At 42.0% G+C, this 21,146-nt stretch overlaps 1 protein-coding gene and 1 long non-coding RNA gene across 2 annotated transcripts; one reads left to right on the forward strand and one right to left on the reverse strand.

The window, feature by feature from the left end:
• Window positions 1-233: 233 nt before the first annotated feature.
• Window positions 234-14,504, forward strand: LOC115178042 (U3 small nucleolar RNA-associated protein 6 homolog). Its single transcript, XM_029739061.1, has 19 exons — window positions 234-514; window positions 610-694; window positions 796-837; window positions 3,386-3,478; window positions 3,602-3,649; window positions 3,746-3,809; window positions 4,638-4,756; window positions 4,935-5,012; window positions 5,091-5,172; window positions 5,301-5,382; window positions 5,472-5,647; window positions 9,671-9,750; window positions 9,892-9,969; window positions 10,129-10,308; window positions 11,362-11,442; window positions 11,804-11,913; window positions 12,111-12,177; window positions 13,799-13,871; window positions 14,140-14,504. Exons 1-19 carry the CDS (start codon window positions 423-425, stop codon window positions 14,292-14,294), a joined length of 1,785 nt encoding a protein of 594 aa, XP_029594921.1. The 5' UTR covers window positions 234-422; the 3' UTR covers window positions 14,295-14,504.
• On the reverse strand, window positions 14,006-21,128 carry LOC115178047 (uncharacterized). The gene is made up of 2 exons (XR_003872540.1): window positions 20,815-21,128; window positions 14,006-14,290 (listed from the first exon to the last, which is right to left on the reverse strand). It is a non-coding gene; the product is annotated as an uncharacterized LOC115178047 (long non-coding RNA).
• Window positions 21,129-21,146: the final 18 nt, after the last annotated feature.

Raw genomic sequence — 21,146 nt, forward strand, 5'->3', positions numbered from 1 at the left:
ATATTTCTGGTGCCAATTATAAATCAATACACTTGTTGCAGAAACAGTTGTTGCCAAATATGCTCAGTTCTGCACTTGTGCAAACTAGACAACTGATGATAGGAAATGTACAGTCTATGTTATGTATTTTTATGGTGAATGTAAATGCCGACCATTATAAGTTGCACATGTTTATAATGCATGGTCTAATAATAAAAACCAAAGCTACGTTTTTCGCTTGTCAAGCGGATTTTTTTTGTAAATTCACAAGTTTTTGCACGGACTCAGTTGAAGCACGGAACCGGAAATACAGCAATCACAACTTCCACACGTGTGAAAGATGCTTTTGGGCTAATTTAGTTCACTATTCTTGTTTTTAAGGAATATTTTTAATAACATTCACAACAGAAGTCGATCAAATTGTAAGCACCAAGTAAGTGACGATGGCTGAGATAGTCCAACAGCGGATCGAGAATCGAATCCCAGAGTTGGAACAGTTGGAGAGAGTGGGTCTGTTCAGCAAAAAAGAAGTCAAGTAAGACTAAAAACACTCTTTAGCTTAGCTATAACTTGCAATGTTAGTAAAAATCTATGAAGTTGTATTAAAGCCGATTCATCTCCCAATTACAGATCCTTGCTAAAAAGGGCGACAGCTTTAGAATACAAACTGCATCGATTGATCATAACCAAAGTTGACTTCATTGCATACATTCAGGTGAGTACCGAATACCAGTGAATAATGCAAGAAAATGTGAGTATAGGCAATCAAAAACAAGTACTATACAATGTATTAATCTGTGTTATTTCTTATTTCAGTATGAAATCAATGTCTTAGAGCTGATAAAGAAGAGAAGATCAGTAAGTTTTGAATCTCATATGTAATAATATATATATATATAAATAAATGGATTTGGTTCATTTCATGTTGTAGGCTACACATTCGCAGCTAAAAGTTGAATTGCGGTATAGGCCTACAAATAAAGAGATGAACAATTAGGTAGCTTAACAAAACAACGAAAGTGATGTTGATGAAGCCAGCTTTGTAGAGTTCCTTCACATCTGCATGTGCCAGCTCATGGTGGAGACTGGTGCTTCTGGCAACTCTGGAGTGAGGGTGATGCCTGTTGATGCATTTCATTTGGCTTACTGGCCATGATGCCGTCCTCAGCCTCTCTGTAGCCTTCCTGTGATGCCAGGTGATGGAGTTGGCTTGGTGGCCCTGATGTCTTCAGCCCAACTTCTCTGTAGCCTGGACTTGTGCACCCACTTGGGTGATATCTCTGCAGTTACTATGGCACAAAAAAGCTCACCACACATCAATCCAGAGCAGTAGACATCCTCATTACGAACACTGCCATTTCCACAATGCAGTCAGGTCTTATAAGGTGGGGCTGTCTGCCTGTCCGACCTCGGAAACAATGTTCCACTTTTTAATTTCAATAGAAGCCGGTGATGAGTCTGATGCATCTTTTAAATGCAAACGTTAGCAGGCAGCTAGCTGTCTAGCTAGCCAAACAAACATCACTCCATGGGTAAAAACAACCAGATATACAGTTGAAGTAGGAAGTTTACATACACTTAAGTTGGAGTTATAAAAACTAGTTTTTCAACCATTCCACAAATGTCTTGTTAACAAACTATAGTTTTGGCAAGTCGGTTAGGACATCTACTTTGTGCATGACACAAGTAATTTTTACAACAATTGTTTACAGACAGATTATTTCACTTATAATCCACTGTATCACAATTCCAGTGGGTCAGAAGTTTACATACACTAAGTTGACTGTGCAGCCGTCATACCACTCAGGAAGGAGACGAGTTCTGTCTCCTAGAGATGAACATACTTTGGTGCAAAAAGTGCAAATCAATCCCAGAACAACAGCAAAGGACCTTGTGAAGATGCTGGAGGAAACAGGTACAAAAGTATCTATATCCACAGTAAAACGAGTCCTATATCGACATAACCTGAAAGGCTGCTCAGCAAGGAAGAAGCCACTGCTCCAAAACCGCTATTTAAAAGACAGACTACGGTTTGCAACTGCACATGGGGACAAAGATCGTACTTTCTGGAGAAATGTCCTCTAGTCTGATGAAACAAAAATAGAACTTTATGGCTGTAATGACCATCGTTATGTTTGGAGGAAAAGGGGGGGTCTTGTAAGCCGAAGAACACCATCCCAACTGTGAAGCACAGGAGTGGCAGCATCATGTTGTGGGGGTGCTTTGCTGCAGGAGGGACTGGTGCACTTCACAAAATAGATGGCATCATGAGGAGGGAAATTACAGTTGAAGTCAGAAGTTTACATACACCTTAGCCAAATACATTTAAAATTTCGCTTTTCACAATTCCTGACATTTAATCCTAGTAAAAATTCCTGGTCTTAGGTCAGTTAGGATCACCACTTGATTTTAAGAATGTGAAATGTCAGAATGATAGTAGAGTGATTTATTTCAGCTTTTATTTCTTTCATCACATTCCCAGTGGGTCAGATGTTAACATACACTCAATTAGTATTTGGTAGCATTGCCTTTAAATTGACTTGGGTCAAACGTTTCGGGTAGCCTTCCACAAGCTTCCCACAATAAGTTGGATGAATTTTGGCCCATTCCTCCTGACAGAGCTGGTGTAACTGAGTCAGGTTTGTAGGCCTCCTTGCTCGCACACACTTTTTCAGTTCTGCCCACAAATTTTCTATAGGCTTGAGGCTTTGTGTTGGCCACTCCAATACCTTGACTTTGTTGTCCTTAAGCCATTTTGCCACAACTTTGGAAGTCTGCTTGACGTCATTGTCCATTTGGAAGACCCATTTGCGACCAAGCTTTAACTTCCTGACTGTCTTGAGATGTTGCTTTGCTTTGACGTTTGACCCAAGTTAAACAATTTAAAGGCAATGCTACCAAGTACTAATTGAGTGTATGTAAACTTGGGAATGTGATGAAAGAAATAAAAGCTGAAAGAAATAATTCTCTCTACTATTATTCTGACATTTCACATTCCTTAAATAAAGTGGTGATCCTAACTGACCTAAGACAGGGAATTTTTACTAGGATTAAATGTCAGGAATTGTGAAACACCTTAGCCAAACACATTTAAACTCGGCTTATGTAAACTTCCGACATCAACTGTTATCCAATCAACACTCAATGACTTAACAAAAAACCCAATTTAAAAACAAATTCTAATCTAAAATATGTACAAAATATACAGAGCTCTCTGTTTAGGCTGCCTTACAGCGCCATGGCAACCACAGAATCCACAAATAATAATAATATCCACTTTCATTATCATGCTAGAGTTTACAACCAATGAATGCCTGCAAGTCCATTTGAAGTTTGATGAAATATGGAAATATTGAATATCTGTATCAGGAGTTCATATTTGTTCCTCATCATGTTTCACTTTTAGCGCATCGGCTATCAGTTCAAAAGAGAGGAGATTGAGTTTTCCATCATCTCGAGGATCAACAACATTTTCAGAAGGGCCACAACTAAATGGAAGGTACTATACAAGCCCTACATGACATAGCTATTAGCTAGGGGATGTTGAATATTTCAAACAGCACTATGCAGAAGGCACCAAGGAAGTCAATGGACAGGCCAATAATAAGATATCTCTTTGCAGGATGATGTTCAGTTGTGGCTCTCTCACATTGCTTTCTGTAAGAAATGGGTAAGTTTAAGTAATCTTGGGTTCTTAACTGATAAACGTTGAATAAAGGTTGTGTTCTGGTGCTGAAACGGTTATTTTTGTTATCTCCTCAAATAGAACACACAGGGTGAACTCAGCAAGGTGTTCTCCTCCATGCTTGCCATTCATCCTGAGAAACCAGGTAGATTTATCATCATTATACTATGGTGACATACCACATCAATGGAATATGTCCTTGTAATATACACTGATTGTACAAAACATTAGGAACGCATTGTTGCACCCTCTTTTGCCCTCACAACAGCCTCAGTTTGTCAGGGCATGGACTCTACAAGGTGTTGAAAGCGTTCCACAGGGATGCTGGCCCATGTTGACTTCAATGCTTCCCACAGTTGTGTCAAGTTGGCTGGATGTCCTTTGGGTGGTGGACCATTTTTGATACACACAGGAAACTGTTGAGCGTAGAAACATTCAGCAGTGGTGCAGTGCTTGACACAAACTGGTGCACCTGGCACCTACTACCATATCCTGTTCAAAGACGCTTAAATATTTTGTCTTGCCCATTCCCCTTCTGAATGGCACACAGTCCATGTCTCAATTGTCTCCAGGCTTAAAAGTCCTTCATTAACCTTTCTCCTCCACTTCATCTACACTGATTTTTGAAGTGGATTTAACAGGTGACATCAATAAGGGATCATAGCTTTCACATGGCCAGTCTATGTCATGGAAAGAGCAGGTGTTCCTAATGTTTTGTACACTCAGTGTATAATAGTATGCCATTTAGCATATGCATTTATCCAAAGCGACTTAGTCATGTGTGCATGCATTTTACGTGTGGGTGGTCCTGTGAATCAAACCCACTACCCTGGCATTACAAGCGCCGTGGTCTACCAACTGAGCTGCGAAGGACCACTATATACACTACACAGGGTCCTATCATTGCTCCAGTTGTTTGAGTGGATGACGGAGCCTCGTCAGCAGAATCATTGATTGCCTCTCCTTTCTCCAGCCCTCTGGATCATGGCTGCAAAGAGCGAGCTGGAGGACAGAAACTCGTCAGAGAGCGCCAGACACCTGTTCCTGCGGGCCCTGCGCTTCCACCCGGAAAGCAAGAAGGTCTACCAGGAGGTACGGAGTGGCATTTGATTTTCAATGAATTGAAGAATTACCATATTAGGCTCGAAGCTAAGATGCTATGGAAATGTAGGTGCCGTGGTAGCAAACACTGAATGCACACGAGGCCTAAATGTAGCAGGACCACTTAAAACCCCCAGGATGATTGATACACGTGTCTCTACCTGAACAGTACTTCCGTATGGAGCTGTTGCACACTGAGAAATTGAGGAAGCAACAGAAGAAGCTGGAGCAGGCTGAGATGGATGTGGTGAGTACACACACACACACCTTTTTTGAGTTTCTTCTTTTTTGTACTGGGTCACTGATTGTCCTCTTCACTCTACAGGGAGGGTACGAGTTCTCCCCTGAGATCATGACTGGCAAACTGGCCGAGGTGGTGTACAGAGATGCTTCTGGGAAAATCCAAGGTGAGCTGTTTTCCATTGCGTTGTATTTACTCTATGCCATTTGTATTGCCTAACAGTCTACTTTGATTATTAAGAGAGTAGAGACAGTGTTTTGGAGATGTTCATGGATTTCTCTGTGCTGTCCACAGGAGCTGATTTCATCCTGTCTCTTTTGACCATCGCCGCCATCTTTGACTTCACTAAAGACCTACAGGACACCATTATACAAGAGTAAGGCTCCATTTTGGGTTGCTGATCTCTGTATTCATTTTTCAGCGTGACACAACACACACTGACCATGCTGAATGTCCTGTCCCCAGCCTGCAGAGCAAACACACAGACGACTCACTGACGTGGGACTTCATGGCCAAGCGGGAGCTGGGGGCGACGGTGGGGGAGGAGCTTCAGTCAGCCAAGGGGCGGGCCTCTGACATGGCCAGGAGAGAGGAGCGCTGCTACCAGGTGTACGAGGAGGGCCTCAACAGCCTCAGCACAGGTACGTACGCGCAACAAACAGAAATGCACACATCAACACAGGTTAGACAGAAACGCAACGCATTACAAACACACAGGAAAGACACAACACGAAACTTAACGTAGGTAGACACAACATAATGCAAATAAAGACCTCAACACAGAATGACACGATACAATAAGTACACAACTCAACACAAGTGACGTGTTGGATGAAGTGTAACAGAGGAGGTTCGAGGACCACGCTCGTGATGGGTAACCTTGTCTGAGACCTGAAAAGTTGCATTTGCTTCCCAAGCATTTGGCTTTTTTTTTTTTTTTTACTGTTCGAGTACTCGCATTAGTTTTTTTTCTGGTACTCGAGTATTCAAATAAAAATATATCTTTTTAGAACACAAGGTCCACACTGGAAATGTTTTTTTGCATTTGACCGTATGCCAACAGTGCACACTGCCTAATTTATCATACAGATAAATCCTAATTGCCTCATATATATCCAGTCAATAAAAAAAAAACGTGCCATTTAAGATGCTGAAACCGTAATATCAATTGGTTATATTATATTGTGGAACACGGTGTTAAAAAAGGCAGTAACCTCAGTGGTGGCGCTTGCTTGTAGAAGCTTGTAGAATCAAAAGGACTACGTAAAGATGGGTTGAGTAAATAAATATGAAATTGAAATTGCCCCATATCTATTCAGTCAATAAAAAAACAAGCCGTTTGAGAATCATTCATTGAAACAGTAATGAGCTGTGTTAACTGCTCTGGCAGGATCTCACCGGTGCTTTTCAGTGACAATAGATTGCTCCTGCTGCTTGTCCCCCTCCGAGAATGTTTCTTTGCGCTTGATTAGCATTTGATTTCTCATGGCGATAGTTGTGCTATGGTGGGAGAGCTTGATATTTTCATTGCAAACTATGCAATATACTTCCAACCCTTACTGCTTTTGGTCGCCATGCTGATAGTGCCCATTTCACACTATGTGCCTGAACCCCCCCCCCCCATGTATTTCAGAAGAACAGAATAGCATATTAGCAGCTGAAAAATATAGTAGCACTAGAAAACTGGGATCATCTGCTTTTTGTGGCAACCAGCAAAACTCTGCTTTCACACTGGATTGCATGTAGAAATATCTGGGCTTTTAAGAGCACTTACTTCACTCCACGCATCAATCACTGTTTGAGGAGCATCCTCTCGCTGCGTGACGGGTCATATTCCGCTCAAACTGTATGTCGTGGTGTCTCCAAACCTGTTTCCTGCCGCTACCCGGTGCTTCATTTGGGAAACCAAGTGAAATCTGTTCAGGAACATCAATAATCACGTTTTTCACAACAAAACATATTTCATTTAAACTGCTGACAGCTCTGCTCGCTGGAGAAAGGAATGAAGGAGAGAGGAGGAAATGGAAACGCACGGTGGTGAAATATTCTGTTGCGAAACGTAATGTGTCAGCCTATTAATTATGAAAATATAAAAAAATTCCATATTAGATTATTCAAAATCCTAATAATATCAAATACAGATTCACTATAATTGTAGGCTAACTATACTCTGTAAGCCGCTCTGCACAATCAAAGAACCAACACATGGCCTGGGTCAGTGTTTCCCATGGTCCTCCAGTACCCCCAACAGTACACATTTGTATTGTAACCCTGGACAAGCACACCTGATTCAGCTTGTCAGCTAACCATCGAGCCCTCAATGGGTTGTATATGGTGTGTTTGTCCATGTGTACTGTTGGGGTTACACAAGGACCAGGCTTGGGGAAACATTGGCCTCGGCCTATACGGTCTGGAGACCTTGGAGTGTAGCGTAAGGTAACCAGTCCATCCAGTATGCATAATACTGCAGTCCACACTCAAAGGTGATTACTAGAGTTTGTAGCCTACACCAATTATGTACCAAGTACAGTTGAAGTCGGAGGTTTACATACACTTAGGTTGTAGTCGTTTTTCAACCACTCCACAAATGTCTTGTTAACAAACTATAGTTTTGGCAAATCGGGTTAGGACATCTACTTTGTGCATGACGCAAGTAACTTTTCCAACAATTGTTTACAGACAGATAATTTCACATATAATTCACTGTGATCACAATTCCAATGGGTCAGAAGTTTACATACACTAAGTTGACTGTGCCTTCAAACAGCTTGGAAAATTCCAGAACATGATGTCATGGCTTTAGAAGCTTCTGATAGGCCAATTTACATAATTTGAGTCAATTGGAGGTGTACCTGTGAATGTATTTCAAGGCCTACCTTCAAACTCCGTGCCTCTTTGCTTGACATCATGGGGAAAATCAAAAGAAATCAGGCAAGACCTCAGAAATAAAATTGTAGACCTCCACAAGTCTGGTTCATCCTTGGGAGCAATTTCCAAACACCTGAGGGTACCACGTTCATCTGTACAAACAATAGTACGCAAGTATAAACACCATGGGACCACGCAGCCGCCATACCGCTCAGGAAGGAGACGCGTTCTGTCTCCTAGAGATGAACATACTTTGGTGCGAAAAGTGCAAATCAATCCCAGAACAACAGCAAAGGACCTTGTGAAGATGCTGGAGGAAACAAGTACAAAAGTATCTATATCCACAGTAAAACAAGTCCTATATCAACATAACCTGAAAGGCCGCTCAGCAAGGAAGAAGCCACTGCTCCAAAACTGCCATAAAAAAGCACGACTACGGTTTGCAACTGCACATGGGGACAAAGAATGTACTTTTTGGAGAAATGTCCTCTGGTCTGATGAAACAAAAATAGAACTGTTTGGCCATAATGACCATTGTTATGTTTGGAGGGAAAAGGGGGAGGCTTGCAAGCCGAAGAACACCATCCCAACCGTGAAGCACGGGGGTGGCAGCATCATGTTGTGGGGGTGCTTTGCTGACAGTAGGAAAATGATGTGGATATGTTGAAGCAACATCTCAAGACATCAGTCAGGAAGTTAAAGCTTGGTCGCAAATGGGTCTTCCAAATGGACAATGACCCCAAGCATACTTCCAAAGTTGTTGCAAAATGGCTTAAGGACAACAAAGTCAAGGTATTGGAGTGGCCATCACAAAGCCCTGACCTCAATCCTATAGAACATTTGTGGGCAGAACTGAAAAAGTGTGTGCGAGCTAGGAGGCCTACAAACCTGACTCAGTTACACCAGCTCTGTCAGGAGGAATGGGCCAAAATTCACCCAACTTATTGTGGGAAGCTTGTGGAAGGCTACCCAAAACATTTGACCCAAGTTAAACAATTTAAAGGCAATGCTACTAAATACTAATTGAGTGTATGTAAACTTCTGACCCACTGGGAATGTTATGAAATAAATAAAAGCTGAAATAAATCATTCTCTCTACTATTATTCTGACATTTCACATTCTTAATATAATGTAGTGATCCTAACTGACCTAAGACAGGGGATTTTACTAGGATTAAATTAAAAACTGAGTTTAAATGTATTTGTCTAAGGTGAATGTAAACTTCCGACTTCAACTGTACATCTTAAATCTGTTTTTTCCCCCCTTTTTTTCTGCTGTGCTTAATATGCAGTAGGCTATGTATTATATAACTGCACAATTATTTTATTTCAGGCTTTTTTCCGGGCTTGGGCTCATATGGGTCTATGCATACGACGTTCTACATACGACGTCTTAAGGGCTTTGAATTCATCATCACCTTAGAATGTGCTGTCCCCTTTCGTTGTTTAGCTTTGCAACAAGATCCACAACGACCATGTTTTCCACTCCGTTTCAATCTGTTGTTGAACTTCTTCAAATTGATCCATCATCGCGAGATACAACAATGTAGCCTACATTTTGCATTCATGTCAGACTGATTAGAGGGACAATGGAGTGCTGAGTAGCAGGCCATTAGCGTTCTGACATCGTTAACGAGTTGGGTACTACCAACACATCGGCGCCTTTCATGCACAGAGAGCATAGGAGGAGAGTACCGTGACTCAGCGTTCATGTGGAATTTGACTGTGGTCATGACTCATGACTGCCCGTCGCCGCAACAACCCTAGTGATGGGTGGTCTCTCTGCTGTGTTCCAGAGGCCATGTGGGCGTGCTACGTGTCCTTCTGCCTGGAGAGGTTCAAGAGGAAAACCAACGTTCAGCAGCTGAAGGAGAAGGTTAACACTTCAAACGATTTTTGTGAAGAATATTGATAGATTATTGATGATCTGGTGTTTATATGACTAATATATTAGTGAAATGAGTGTATGGTTTTCTAAGACTGAATTCTGACCTGTGTGTGTGTTGGCATCCCTCAGAGGCAGGAGAGGCTGCTGGCAGTGCTTCAGCGTGCCCACGACTCCTCACTGCTGAAGGAGGACTTCTACAAGAACTGGGTAAGAAGATTTCTTATGGCAAGTGTAAATCTAGGACAGTAAGTGTATAAACACAGGCCATCTAATGTACAAACATACAGCATAGAAACCAATAGGATACATGAGGTTCACAACATGTAACGGTTTGCTGTGCGTGTGTCCCTCCTTCGGTCTGTTCAGCTGCAGGTCTTACTCTCATCGGGAGACTCGGAGCAGACCGCTGCGGTTGCCATGGCAGCCACCCAGCGCTACAGACAATCTGTGGATGTGTGGTGCCTGGCCCTGCAGACGATGGTGCGTCTGGGGAGTGGCGCCACAGGCAAGCTATTCCAGGACGCCCTGACACACGTGAATCCCAAGGTACACACCCACACACACACACACAGTCACTAAGGGCTGCTCTGAAAGTGGGGCAGCTCCAACTCTGTCCCAGATAATTTCCTACAGCATATTAACTTCCTCAAATGACTGCTATTCCCTGCTAGAAACCAGTTCCAATATGACTGGAAGGGCTCAATTCAATCAAACCCACAGTGCTGTATTTACGTGGTAGTTCCTTTTCCTTTGGTCAATAGAATGGCTTCAGGTACTGTTACCCTATAACTAATACCAGGGAGACTTTCCTTACAGGTAAATTCTTCAGGTACTGTAAAAACCTACAACTAATACCAGGTAGACTCAAATTACTTTTAGTTGATTTCACGTTCGTAGACGTTGAATTGACATCTTTGCCCAGTGGGTAGTATGTAGTAGAGCTGGGATGCTAAACCGATCAATTATCGACACCAACCATACCGGTCCCTTATCGCAGGCATTTTGCTGATATCCTTACCGCAGGCATTTTGCTGATATCGTCATGAAAAGTAGCCTATACTAGAGAAATGTGATAAGATAGTTTGCTAATATGGGTGATTGTAGCCATCAATAATCAAGCTAGTAGTAGTAGTTTAAAGGAAGAAAAAAACAGCTGGTCCACCTCGTTATAAACGTATCCTATTTATTGTTATTGTATCAATTCAGGCAATTTATTGCAATATGGATCTTGTAGCTAGTCTTTCATTGTTATGACGACTGTTGCGCAATATAAGGGGCAGCTCACGAGAAGGGGCTGACTGTGTGAGAGGGCGTATGGTTACCCTCCAATTTGTTATGTAATTATGTAGTCACAAACACATTGTTGATCTGGGGTGTGAGTTGCGAAATAATATGGAATGTAAAAAAAACTAAAAACATTTTGACTAAGATTTATGGGGGGGGGGGGGAGTATCTTACAAAAATGTTTGGAGCGTCAGAGAGTGTGCAAGCCGTACTTACCGGTAACAAATTTTCCGGCCCAGCAACCCATGAATATATTTTATTTGTTAAAAGAGCATCTTACCTGATGTTAACCACCCTGGTCTTGTCTGTTGACAGTCGAGCTTGCCCCTGTGGCAGCTGCAGGTGGAGTGGAGCATGACATCACAGAGCCCAGAGGCAACTGAAGCCCTGTTTCAGGTACAGAACCAAGCCCAACCTCTCAAAAATTACATTAGTTTATGACATTTTAATACAATACCAATTTACATTTGTCATAATTCAAAGCTCTGTCCGGACAGTGCTTTGACCAAGCTTTTTCTGGTTCTATGTCGTTCTTAGCCTCCATTGTGTCAGTGCAAAAGCAGTAGTGCCTCATAGGCTGCGTTTACATAGGCAGCCCAATTCTGATCTTTTGACCAATCACATCAGATCTTTTTCAGAGCTGTTCTGATTGGTCAAAATACCAATTTATGTAAACGCAGACATATTTCCCAACATACAATGTTGTCTGGTTGGATGAGAATTAGTTGTAACAGTTTGTTTTTTCCTCTGCTCTCAGAGAGGTCTGCTGTCCGCGGTGCCTGCCGTTTCCATGGAGATAAAGGAGAAGTACCTTGACTGGTCCTTCGGGGCCGGAGGCTACAAGAAAGCCAGGAAGACCTTCACAAGGTACTGAATATTAATATTATATTATTCATTTCTCACCAGTTCTGCATTGTGAAGGCCAAATCAGTACAGTGATTGTAATTCACAGTAGTTATTTTGGACGACAACGTATCCTCGTTTAGATAACGACTTATTAATATGCATTTAAGTTCAGCATTTTGAAGAAGAAAAACAAAGTTGGACCTCCTCTTATTTTCCAGTTTGCATGAGAACCGGCCCTTCTCCAAGGCCTTTTTCACCAGAATGATCCAGATGGAGAAAGATCAAGTGAGTCGAGTCACAATGTATGGGGAAACAAGAACAAATCAAAATCAAATCAAATGTATTTATAAAGCCCTTCTTACATCAACTGATATCGCAAAGTGCTGTACAGAAACCCAGCCTAAAACTCCAAACAGCAAGCAATGCAGGAGTAGAAGCACGGTGGCTAGGAAAAATTCCCTAGAAAGGCCAGAATTTAGGAAGAAACCTAGCGAGGAACCAGGCTATGAGGGGTGGCCAGACCTCTTCTGGCTGTGCCGGGTGTAGATTATAAGAGAACATGGCCAAGATGTTCAAATGTTCATAGATGACCAGCAGGGACAAATAATAATAATCACAGTGGTTGTAGAGGGTGCAACAGGTCAGCACCTCAGTAGTAAATGTAAGTTGGCTTTTCATAGCCGATCATTCAGAGTATCTCTACCGCTCCTGCTGTCTCTAGAGAGTTGAAAACAGGTCTGGGACAGGTAGCACGTCCGGGGAACAGTTCAGGATTCCATAGCCGCAGGCAGAACAGTTGAAACTGGAGCAGCAGCACGGCCAGGTGGACTGGGGACAGCAAGGAGTCATCAGGCCAGGTAGTCCTGAGGCATGGTCCTAGGGCTCAGGTCCTCAGAGAGAGTTAGAGAGCGCATACTTAAATTCACACAGGACACCGGATAAGACAGGAGAAATACTCCAGATGTGACAGACTGGCCCTAGCCCCCCGACACAAACTACTGCAGCATAAATACTGGAGGCTGAGACAGGAGTGGTCGGGAGACACTGTGGCCCCATCCGACGATACCCCCGGACAGGGCCAAACAGGCAGGATATAACCCCACCCACTTTGCCAAAGCACAGCCCCCACACCACTAGAGGGATATCTTCAACCACCAAGGCCGAGTATAGCCCACAAAAATCTCTGCCATGGCACAACCCAAGGGGGGGCGCCAACCCAGACAGGAAGATCACGTCAATGACTCAAGTGACGCACCCCTTCCAGGGACGGCATGGAAAAGCACCAGTAAGCCAGTGACAGCCCCTGTAATAGGGTTAGAGGCAGAGAATCCCAGTGGAGAGAGGGGAACCGGCTAGGCAGAGACAGCAAGGGCGGTTCGTTGCTCCAGAGCCTTTCCGTTCACCTTCACACTCCTGGGCCAGACTATACTTAATCATAGGACCTACTGAAGAGATGAGTCTTCAGTGAAGACTTAAAGGTTGAGACTGAGTCTGCGTCTCTCACATGGTTAGGCAGACCATTCCATAAAAATGGAGCTCTATAGGAGAAAGCCCTGCCTCCAGCTGTTTGTTTAGAAATTCTAGGGACCATAAGGAGGCCTGCGTCTTGTGACCGTAGCGTTTGTGTAGGTATGCACGGCAGGACCAAATTGGAAAGATAGTCCATACTCAGACAAATATACGTTGCAACCAACCAAGACATAGTCTCAAACTAGCCTGTTGTTCCAATATTGCCACACATTGTTGTGGCTTTATGTACAAAATGTTGTATCAAAGGTTTAGCTTTTCACACTAATGTTAGGATTTTGTAAGTCTGTTCCCAGATCTGTTTGTGCTGCATAGCCAACGGGCTATGGTCATTGGCAAGGCTGGTGTACTGACTGGAATGATGTGACTGTTCTTTTAGGAGACTCCCAAGATGAGCAACCTGAGGGACTTCTATGAGAGAGCCCTGAGGGAATTCGGCTCCACAGATGATGGTGAGATTCTGAAGACACATTCAACGTAGCCCATTTCAAATAAGTCCCACAGGGATTTTTGCATGTCAGTTGCTACACTAACAACTAAAAGACTTCCAATAGGCCAGTAGAATAATGAACAAGACATACAATGGTTGGAACTACAGGGTTTGCAGGCTTTTATTCCAGCCCAACATTAACACACCTGATTCAACAGCAACTTTGATTAGCTGATTGAAGTAAGTTGAGATGGTCACTCGGGACTGCCTGTATGGCTTTTTCCCTCCAGATCTGTGGCTGGAGTATATCAGAGAGGAGCTTGGGCCCAGCGGCCAGCCAGAAAACTGTGGGAAGATCCACTGGAGAGCCATGAAGCTGCTGGAGGGGGAGAGTGTGGAGAGATTCACTGCCCAGTACACCGTGCTGCAGACTGGACACATCTAGAACACACTTTATATGATGAGTTAAATTTGTATTTTACATTTTCTTGCATTTTGTATTCAATGTGGTGTTTCATGCAAGATTACAACTTGAATCATTTTATTTTTTGAAGAGTTATGTTAATGTACACATCAGTAAAAATAACATTTATTATGTATTTACAAAACATTAACTTTGTCACTATTAACTTGAAATAAAACCATCCCTACAGTCTCCTTGGTCAGGGTGTTTCTACAGTGTTCCGTCTGTAGGTCAATATCACACATTGTAGCACATGGGATTATTGTTCTTCTGTTTCAATAACCAGTGCGTCACATGACTACTTAAATACATGAGTATTATGAGCATAAAGACCCCTGACTGGCTTCCTCAGATTGGAGCCTAGGGATAGCAGTAGGTCCACTGACCAACCAGTGCTTTGCGAAACCTTTTCTTGATTAGTGTTAACAGATTCAGCTCTATACAAGACATTTATCTGCAGTCAGAACATTGCACTCTCCTGTACCTTAGTACCATTACGGTGCCTTCGGTAAGTATTCAGACACCTTGACTTTTTCCACATTTTTGTTAGGTTACAGCCTTGTTCAAAAATGTAAATAGTTTTTTTCCCTCATCAATCTACACAGAATACCCCATAATGACAAATCAAAAACAGGTTTTTGGAAATTGTTGCTAATTTATACAAAATAAAAGTCAAATATCACATTTACATAAGTATTCAGACCCTTTACTCAGTACTTTGTTGAAGCACCTTTGGCAGCGATTACAGCCTTGAGTCTTCTTGGGTATGTTATTTGTCACATGGGCCGAATACAACAGGTGTAGGTAGACCTTACAGTGAAATGCTTACTTACAAGCCCCTAACCAACAATGCAGTTTAAAAAATACGAATAAAAGAAATAAAAGGAACAAGTAATTAAAGAGCAGCAGTAAAATATGGGTAGTTTCTCCCATTCTTTTCTGCAGATCCTCAAGCTCTGTCATGTTGGGTGGGGAACGTTGCTGCACAGCTATTTTCAGGTCTCCAGAGATGCTCGATCGGGTTTAAGTCCGGGTTCTGGCTGGGACACTCAAGGACATTCAGAGACTTGACCTGAAGCCACTCCTGCGTTGTCTTGGCTGTGTGCTTAGGGCCGTTGTCTTGTTGGAAGGTGAACTTTCGCCACAGCCTGAGGTCCTGAGTACTCTGGAGCAGGTTTTCATCAAGGATCTCTGTACTTTTGCTCTGTTCATCTTTGCCTCGATCCTGACTAGTCTCCCAGTCCCTGCCGCTGAAAAACGTCCCCACAGCATGATGCTGCCACTACCATGCTTCACTGTAGGGATGGTGCCAGGTTTCCTCCAGATGTGACGCTTGGCATTCAGGCCAAAGAGTTCAATCTTGGTTTCATCAGACCAGAAAATGTTGTTTCTCATGGTCAGAGTTTTTGGGTGCCTTTTGGCACACTCCAAGCGGGCTGTCATGTGCCTTTTACTGAAGAGTGGCTTCCGTCTGGCCACTCTACCATAAAGGCCTGATTGGTGGAGTGCTACAGAGATGGTTGTCCTTCTGGAAGGTTCTCCCATCTCCACAGAGGAACTCTAGAGCTCTGTCAGAGTGACCATCGGGTTCTTGGTCACCTCCCTCACCAAGGCCCTTCTCCCCTGATTGCTCAGTTTGGCGGGGCGGCCAGCTCTAGGAAGAGTCTTGGTGGTTCCAAACTTCTTCCATTTAAGAATGATGGAGGCCTGTGTGTTCTTGGGACTTTCAATGCTGTAGCAATATTTTTGGTACCCTTCCCCAGATCTGGTACCCTTCCCCAGCCTCGACACAATCCTGTCTCTGAGCTCTACGGACAATTCCTTTGACCTCATGGCTTGGTTTTTGCTCTGACATGCACAGTCAACTGTGGAACCTTATATAGACCGTTGTGTGCCTTTCCAAATCATGTCCAATCAATTGAATTTACCAAAGGTGGACCTCAAGGATTATCAATGGAAACAGGATGCACCTGAGCTCAATTTCGAGTGTCATAGCAAATGGACTGAATACGTATGTAAATAAGGTATGTTTTTCATTTATTTTCTTATTAGCAAAAAATACTAAAAACTTGTATTTGCTTTGTCATTATGGGGTATTGTGAGTAGATTGCTGAGGAAATCTTTTTTTAAATCCATTTTAGAATAAGGCTGAAGGCACTGTACGTTCACACACAGATCCAGGAGGTGATTAAATGTTTTATTTCCATGGAGGCTGTTGTCACCTGTAAGTCACATTTGATTTACCTGAAACATTTCACTGAGGCCCATTTTAGCAATCTGAACAAGATGATAGGGCAAACATTGTGTATTCGTCATATATTGTAGCAAGTGTACAATTTAAATGGATTATATAACATTGCACATAAAAAAAATACATGAATATTGTAAAGGCCTACGATGTGTTTAATACCCTTTTAATGAGAAGAGCGAGCATTACTGAAGCATTTATAAACAATGTACCAAAACATTCAGGTTGATTCACATTTTGCTTCTAAACACTCTTTCCAGTGACGTAACCTTCACAGCTGTAGCCATGTTCAACTAACGCCACGAAATGCCACTACTAAGTCTTGCATTACAAGACTATCTACAATTATTTATTTTAGTAATCAAATAAACATGCTTTAAAGTTGTTTTATCAAAGAACATTTACCGTACTAAATGGCATTCATGACGACCAGTGTATTGACCTTTGAATGCTTCAAAGAAACTCTCCTTCTCCTACAGAGGAATTCATAGGAGAACCTTGAGGCCAGTTTTCTACAACAAATAAGGCCTCTTGACAATACTTTCAGTCTGTCCCATGATATTCCACTCTCCCTCACTGGGTGATATAGTTAACCTCTAAGTGAACGCTTTCATCTTCATGACCAAGACTTCCAATTATAGTCTGTTGGGCTGGCACCTAGTACAATCATGGTATTGAAGAGGGAATCCCCAGTTTGCAGTTTTCGCATGCATCATACAGGTGGGATAAGCAATTAGTGCCAACATGAGAACCTATCTAACTAATACTGTTATTCCATCCGGGGAGTGAAACCACTTCAGGCATATTAAGGCAGGCAAACCATTGATGTGCAGTCTAATGATAGTTGGCATCCCTTTAGTGCATTATTAGATTAGTCTGCAGGTTGAGGTATCTCTGTGGTTTTAGCATCCCCACATCCAGAGACGGGCAGTATTCCTGTTACATGTATTTGAAATGTAAATTACTTTTGAGTATTTTGTCATTTGCATTTCACCGGCCTGAACTACAATCCAATGTAGTTTGTAAATAGATACTTTCAAGACCTGTAATTTATATTTTCAAAATACAAAATAATTTTCTATACCATTTTTATTTTATAGCGGTTCAACATTTGGTGGCCCCCTTTCACCCTGCATTGGTATCAGATGTCACAGTACTATGGTGTCATGAGTGTCTGCTGAGTGAACAACATGTAAATGTAAAAATGTCCACAGCTCCACCCACAAAATAAGTCCAATAATAATACCCAGTGTGCTTTGCAATTGTTCATTTTTACATTTAGGTCATTTAGCAGACATTTATCCATAGCGACTTAGTCAGTGCATTCAACCAAGGTTGATAAACAACCACATATTACAGTCATAGCAAGTTAAATGTTGTTTTTTTGTTTCCGTTACTAAGAATATTGTTGTAGTGAAGGCGTGTACTTTCAAATGTTTTTGTATTAAAAAATAAATCATTCTAAATACAATACTTTGCAAAACTATTTTGTATTTTAGTTTGATACATTGGTCTTTAGAGTAGAGGCCCACCGATTTAATTAGGGCCGATTTCAAGTCTTCATAACAATCGTTAATCAGCATTTATGGACACCGATTACATTGCATTCCACGAGGAGACTGCGTGGCAGGCTGATTACCTGTTATGCGAGTGCAGCAAGGAGCCAAGGTAAGTTGCTAGCTAGCATTAAACTTATCTCATAAAAAACAATCAATCTTCACATAATCACTAGTTAACTTCACATGGTTGATGATATTACTAGGTTAACGAGCTTGTTCTGTGTTGCATATAATCAATGCGGTGGCTCTTAATTTATCATCGAATCACACCCTACTTCAACTTCGCCAAACGGGTGATGATTTGACAAAAGCTCATTGCTGAAAAAAGCACAATCTTTGCACAAATGTACCTAACCATAAACATCAATGCCTTTTTAAAATCAATACACAGAAGTATATATTTTAAACATGCATATTTAGTTAAAAGAAATTCATGTTAGCAGGCAATATTAACTAGGGAAATTGTGTCACTTCTCTTGCGTTCAGTGCAAGCAGAGTCAGGGTATATGCAACAGTTTGGGCTGCCTGGCTCGTTGCGAACTAATTTGCCAGAATTTTACATAATTATGATGTAATATTTAGACTTAGGTTTTCCACCCATTCAATAAAATACGGAACGGTTCCGTATTTCACTGAAAGAGTAAACATTTTGTTTTCGATATGATAGTTTCCGGATTTGACCATATTAATGACCAAAGGCTCGTATTACTGTGTTTATTATATTATAATTAAGTCTGTGATTTGATATTTGATAGAGCAGTCTGACTGAGCGGTGGTAGGCAGCAGCAGGCTCGTAAGCATTCATTCAAACTTTACTGGGTTTGCCAGCAGCTCTTAGCAATGTTGAAGGCACAGCGCTGTTTATGACTTCAAGCCTATTAACTCCTGAGATTAGGCTGGCAATACTAAAGTACTTATTATAACATCCAATAGTCAAAGATGTATGAAATACAAATGGTATAGAGAGAAATAGTCAACGCGTCATAATTTCTATAATAACTTCAACCTAAAACTTCTTAACTGGGAATATTGAAGAACTGGGAATATTGAACCACCAGCTTTCATATGTTCTGAGCAAGGAACCTAAACGTTAGCTTTTTTACATAGCACATATTGCACTTTTACTTTCTTCCCTAACACTGTGTTTTTGCATTATTTAAACCAAATTGAGCATGTTTCAGTATTTATTTGAGACTAAATAGATTTTATTTATGTATTAAGTTAAAATAAGTGTTCATTGTTCATTCAGTATTGTTGCAATTGTCATTATTACAAATATATATATAAAAATCGGCCGATTTTAAATTGGTATCGGCTTTTTTTGGTCCTTCAATAATCGGTATCGGCGTTGAAAAATGATAAGCGGTCGACCTCTACTTTAAAGTAACTTGTATTTGTAAAAAGATACATTTTGATACATCTTCTGCCCATCTCTGCCCATGTCTTCTTCTTCCATTGGTGCAAAGGGAGTGTATCTATTGACTCACTGAGACAGTGTCCAGCAACACCTCCGCAGTAGAATGGTACAATTGGCAGTCGAGATAAAGGCCAAATAGCCAAAAACTTTGCAAGTAGCCAAAATCCCTTATTAATCATGTCCTGCTCCATCTCATCCATGTAGGCCAGTAAGCCTCTCCAGGGCTCTGGAGGACTTTCCAGACCCACACTCTCAATGCTTCTGATCACTATGGTAATCCAGTGTTGTCCTCACAACTTGCCTCCTGTACCCTGCGTGGCTTCTCCTTCCTCACTCCCCCTCAGTGCTTCCTCAACAGTATGTAGGTGAAGAGCACCACCACTCCAGCGGTCAGCGCTGCGATGACACACTGGTGAATGGTGGTGACGGTCTCCAGCGTGTGGATGCGCTCCTCCATGGCGCTGGTGTGGATGTAGTCATAGACGGAGGCACCGATGCTCCACACCGCCCACACGGCATCCACCAGTGCCTTCATAGTGGGGGAGACCATTGGGGGGCTGCAGGGCGCCGCTGGAGCTGGACCCCAGCCTCATCTGCCGCTCACGGGCCCCACTACACGGCCCTCACTGGGGGGGAAGGAGAGATAGGTACACACAGGGCACACTATGGTGACCTCTGACCCCTTAAATGGAGGTAATATGGCTAGTTGGAAAGGGGAAACTGAAGTAGCACTACATACAGGCTCTTTGAGCTCGTTTTCCTGACAGGTGATATATCTGTGATTGTTCAACTTATCCATAGGATATTCATTCATCATCCACAACATGTTATGATTGCTGGGTTTTTTAGAATAGGTATCATTCTCATCTTTGTCAGAATGACCAGCTGTTATGTAGCCTCCCAGACTAACACCAGCTGACTGACATCAGCCACAGAGATAGCCTGTTGGTCCCTCCTGACAATCTTCCTTTTAGTAAATATGGAACTTTGCGATGGAATAAAACGATGCATGTAAAAATCTCATTTGATTAGTGATGAGTTCCCCACGTGAAAACAATTCGAAGTGGCATTTAGCAAATATTTAACAGGACAGGACACAGGAAGGAGATAAAATAATATTCATTGCAATAATTTACTTGGCCAAAACAAGAGCTTTAAAAAAAAAAAAATAAACGTAAAAAAAAAAAACGCATCAACATCATCCTTCGGTCGAAACTCAAGCCAAAGTTCGCCAGCGCGACATCATGCCACTATTACACACGAACGAATAATACTCACCAAGGGATTGGCAATGTTATGCAAATCGTTGTTGGAATAAGGATGAACATCCGTATCTGTGGTTTATGAAAATGATTATACAGTTCAGAATAAGTCGGTGTTGCAACTGTGACATTGCTCCTGCGCAAGGGCGTCATTACGCACAGAAAGTAGGGCGTGCTCTATAGTCCTGTTCATTCTTGTTACTACAATAATCCTCTATTAGTTGCCACGTGGAGTCGCACCACACCACCAAAAGAAGTAGGAGCGCAAGGGAAATTATGGGCCAATATAATAATCATATAAAATCGTAGTATTGGCTAGTGCCATGCTTACATAAAATCTAAAATGTT

Source organism: Salmo trutta, chromosome 38, assembly GCF_901001165.1.
Source record: "Salmo trutta chromosome 38, fSalTru1.1, whole genome shotgun sequence".
Classification (NCBI taxonomy): Eukaryota; Metazoa; Chordata; class Actinopteri; order Salmoniformes; family Salmonidae; genus Salmo; species Salmo trutta.